General features: G+C 34.2%; 1 protein-coding gene across 1 annotated transcript; it reads left to right on the forward strand.

Annotated features, from left to right (window-relative positions):
• Positions 1-1,847: 1,847 nt before the first annotated feature.
• LOC111058565 lies at positions 1,848-3,815 on the forward strand. The gene is made up of 2 exons (XM_039424882.1): positions 1,848-2,939; positions 3,562-3,815. Exons 1-2 carry the CDS (start codon positions 2,075-2,077, stop codon positions 3,696-3,698), a joined length of 1,002 nt encoding a protein of 333 aa, XP_039280816.1. The 5' UTR covers positions 1,848-2,074; the 3' UTR covers positions 3,699-3,815.
• Positions 3,816-4,576: the final 761 nt, after the last annotated feature.

The raw sequence follows: 4,576 nt of genomic DNA on the forward strand, positions 1-4,576 counted from the left end.
TACTACGATCTAGGAAGAATCAATCTATGTTATGACGTCATTAATTAGTTGTGGGGCCTGAAGTAATAGTAGGTATTGCTTTAACTGACAAGGGTTATTCAAGGCAGAGTCAAGACTTGTTTGACTCATGCAATAAAAGCTAAATTCGAAAGAATACCTTTCGAGCCATATTCAAGATCAATTCTAATCAAGACTGTTAGCTTTGACTAACAAGGGTAATTCAAGGCAAAGTCAAGACTTGTTTGACCCATGCAATAAAAGCTAAATTCGAACGAATACATAGCATGCCATATTAAATTTCGATTCCAACCAAGTTTGTTAGCCTTGAAAAACAAGGGTATGCTGCTTTCGATTCTAGTATGGAAATTCAAGGGGACTTAGAGTTGAATGTCAAGCAAGATTGTTTCCAGCTGGATTCAACTTCAGCCTTGATTGGCAAGTGAAGGCTGCTTCTAATTCAAGCCTTGAATCAAGCCTTACTGCTGACTGGGATGGTGGTCTTCAAGCATGAAAATCCCAATTGTTCCACTGAATATCAATCTATCATTGCTTTCTTCATAAAAATGAACTGTGACACTAATAAAACTGCGTGTTTGCGGGTCAGTCCAGATATCTGTTGTCAAGACACATTTCTTATCGGCCAATGTTTGTTTCATGGTAGCAGATATGACATCAAATTTGTCCAAAATCAGTCTTTTGATTGTAAACCGGCTGGGCATTTTGTATTGAGGTGCAATGGTTTTAATAGTTTATTGAAACTAGTGCGTTCAACAACTGACAGTGGCTGGTAGTCTTTACATATCATATAAACGATTACTTGAGTTATTTTGGCATTTATATTTTGGCAGATATTGGTTGGCAGGACTGATCTGCCCAGTTAGTTTGCTGTAATTACTTCTCCGTATTTATTTAGAATCTTAATTATTTAATTGAAAAATTGACAGAATTTAGTGATTTCAGACGGTTGTTATAGTGTTTATAAGTGAATAAATGCAGTAATTTACCTGATTGGTCGAACCTTATTTTCACTAAGTGTTTCGGATGATTTCTGTAGCCAAGAGGTTAGTTTTGCTGGACAAGTGCACTGTATTGAGAAACTGAGAATAGTTTTTACAAGTTCAGTACTGTATTTAAGTTGTTGTTATTGTCATCTTGAGACTCACTATCTGACTTTGTGATTAGTTAACATTGTGTTTCGGACTGTGTTCTTTGCGACTCAACGATCAGCTGCTTGTTGAATACCGGTATCTTTTGTTTACTCGTGCGGTCGCCTAGCAACTAACCCAATAACCTTTGCTTGTAACCAATCAACGATTGAGACAATTCAAAGTCTGCAGGCGGTTTTGTTTGAATCTCTGTGCTTTCCAATTGCTGTTTTTTATGAAGGTTATTCTTGTTTCACTGAACAATATACATGATAACAATATCATTGTTTATCAGCAATATCAACAAATCAATTCTTTTATAACAATTTACATATAAACATTTCAAGCTACGATTTTCATTTTCTGTTTTTCTATGAATAAATATGATAAAAACAACTACGAGCAAGGGCAACCCAGCGATTCTCGTTGACTCTTTCAAATATCGAAAAGCGGGGCCGGTGTCCACCGGAGATATTGTTTGGAGATGCTTAGCGAGAAATTGCTGTGCTAGTGTTAGGACGGATGCTGAAATTGTCATGCTTAAAAGTAGAACGGGAACGCATAATCACGAGAAAATAGACATGAATACACCGCCTGCCTCATCCAGAAATTTTAGCGTATCATATACTCATGATTCGTCTATAAGAAGTAAATCTCCTGAAAATTCTTTGAACAGTCTACCGGAAAATTTGATGCCATTCGTAGATATATCATCTAAATTTGATAGCGAGCTTTCTGAGTCTTTACATGAGGAGGTTTCTGCTTCAAACGACGGTGTAAGAGTGATAAAGTCAGCGGCTTTTGAACTGTCAGTGAAAGATTCTTCTTCTGAGTGCTGTCCTCATTTACTGCAGGAAATTCATGAACTTAAAGAGACTCTTGAAAAGCGTCTAATAGAGTGGGAAGCAGCGGTAGATCGTGCTGCTGACATGGAGACTAGGTTGAATGAGTTTTCAGTTGAATGTAGATGCAGAAAATCGCGAGTCGACGTATCATGCAATACAGTGAATAATTATGTAGCTGAGATAGATTTACCTAAAATTGTTTCTGTCAATGAAAATGTTTCAACCCTAAAAGAAAAAATTAAAAATCACAAGTTAGAAATTGAAGGTTTGAGTGATCAAATAAAGAAAATTATGACTACGATAGAAACTCTGGAAGCTGATAATCTCTGTCTACGGAACACAATAACGGAAAATGCTTCTGCGGCATCAAGACTAACTTGGTCCAACCCTAATGTCAAATCGACTTCGAATATGACATATGCTTCAGTAACTAAACAAAATAAAGTAATTAAAGGTAATACTGTAAGTTATTCACGTTATAGTGTTTATTTGTGGGCTGATAGTCAGGGTAGAAAAATGAGAGATTTAATATGGGAGAGACTGCCGGTTGGCTACTCATGTGAGGCTTACGTTGCGCCAGGAGCAACTTTCGAAATAATTTCGAATGAAATGCTTTCTTGTAGTAGACGTCATAATCTGGGTCTGAATGATTGGGTGTTTGTTATAGCGGGTACAAATAGTGTGTCGAACAATTTCAAAAAAAGCGATATTGAAGCTTACATTATAAAGTTGAGTTATTTAGCAAATGAATATGGAAATTGTAATTTGATATTGTCAACTGTTCCTTACAGGTATGATTTAAGTTTCAATTCAACTGAGAATGAAATGATTGATGCGCTAAATAGTGAAATTCGTTCCTTGTGTCATAGGAATAGCATTCATCTAATTGATATATGGTATCTTGAACCTTCCAACTACACAAAGCATGGTTTGCACCTGAATAAAAAAGGTAAACAGAGTGTGAGTAGAAAAATAGACTCTGCGTTAATTGGCGAGTATGACAGAGAGAAATTATACAGAAATAAGTTAGTAGTCCCTACCAGTATTGATCGTGCATTTAGTCCAGAAAAGCTTTCTTCTAGAAGAAAATCCATTGACAGTCAGAATGATATCATACAATCTTTTATAACAATTGATGAAACTTTAGGATCTGAATACGATTCTAATTATGTTGACAATCCTCCTGTTGAACCCTATATGCCAGTTGTTGTGGAGCATTTAAATTAAACTCTCATGACAAAGATGCTTCAAGCATATCTGCTGTAGATTTACAATTAAGGACTGATACCCATGTTAATATTGTTGAAAGAGGGCCTGATAATATTATGATTTCTAATTCTGTTTCTCACAATTTCTCATTGGTAACCAGGTATAATGATTATAGCAATGACAAGCTTAATTTATTGTTTTTTCTTGAATATACAAGGCCTATGTAATAAATTCGACTACTTGTCTCTTATTTGTACTAAATACAATATAAAAGTTCTTACTATAGCTGAGCATTGGATTAATAGTACTGATGTGGATTTTACATATCTGCCTGGTTTTAAAACTGCCTCTGTTTTTTGTAGAACAAACCGAGCACGGGGTGGGTCAGCTATTTTTGTTCTTGATCAACTGGAATTCAGGGCTCTTGATCATATTAGAGACATGTCAATCGAAATGGTATGCGAAGTTTCAGCAATTGAACTTGTCAGGGATAAAATAATAATTTTGTCAGTTTATAGACCCTACAATAGAAGTATAAGTTTTTTTAATGAATTCTTAACGTGTTTTTATAATGTATTAAGTGCTGTTTTTAAAAATGGTTACAGTTTGATCATATGTGGAGATTTTAATGTAAATATTTTAGGTCATGATTGCTTTAAAAATGATTTATTGAATTTGTTTGAGAGTTTTGGTTTGACTGTTACTATTAATGATATTACTAGACCTGGTCTTGATGGAGTTTCAAATGGATCATGTATTGATAATATTTTGACAGATATTCATAATAGTCTATGGTCAACTGAAATCATTCACTCTCTCTCTTTTCTGATCATGAAGGAATTCTGTTTAGACTCAACTTCATAAATAAGGATGTAAAAAGTACTGTAAATAACACTAAGTTTAGATTAATTAATAATGTAAATGTAGGAATTTTTCTAAGTTTTCTGAAATCCATAAATTGGTTGGAGGTGTACTCCGTAACAAATTATAATGATAGGTACAATAAATTTTTTGAAATATTCATGAGAGCTGTGAATGGTTCATTCCAATGGAAAACTTGTAAACCCAATAATTTCAAGCAAAAAAATGAATGGTATGATAGTAGGCTAAGAGCGTTGAAGGCTAAATGTGATGGGCTGTATCATTTATATAAAACCTTAAAAACACCTGAGTTACTCTCCTGCTATAAAGAAACAAAAAAGTCATATAGGATTGAAATAAAAAAGACAAGAATTTCCTATCACAGTAAAATTATAAGTAGCTCTGTTAATAAAAGTAAGGCTTTATGGAGAATTGTAAATAGTCTAACAAATAAGAAATGTAGTAATAGATCTTCAGTTGATGATGTAAGCTCGGAAGACTTTAATAATTTCTTTG

Source organism: Nilaparvata lugens, chromosome 1, assembly GCF_014356525.2.
Source record: "Nilaparvata lugens isolate BPH chromosome 1, ASM1435652v1, whole genome shotgun sequence".
In the NCBI taxonomy this organism is placed as follows: Eukaryota; Metazoa; Arthropoda; class Insecta; order Hemiptera; family Delphacidae; genus Nilaparvata; species Nilaparvata lugens.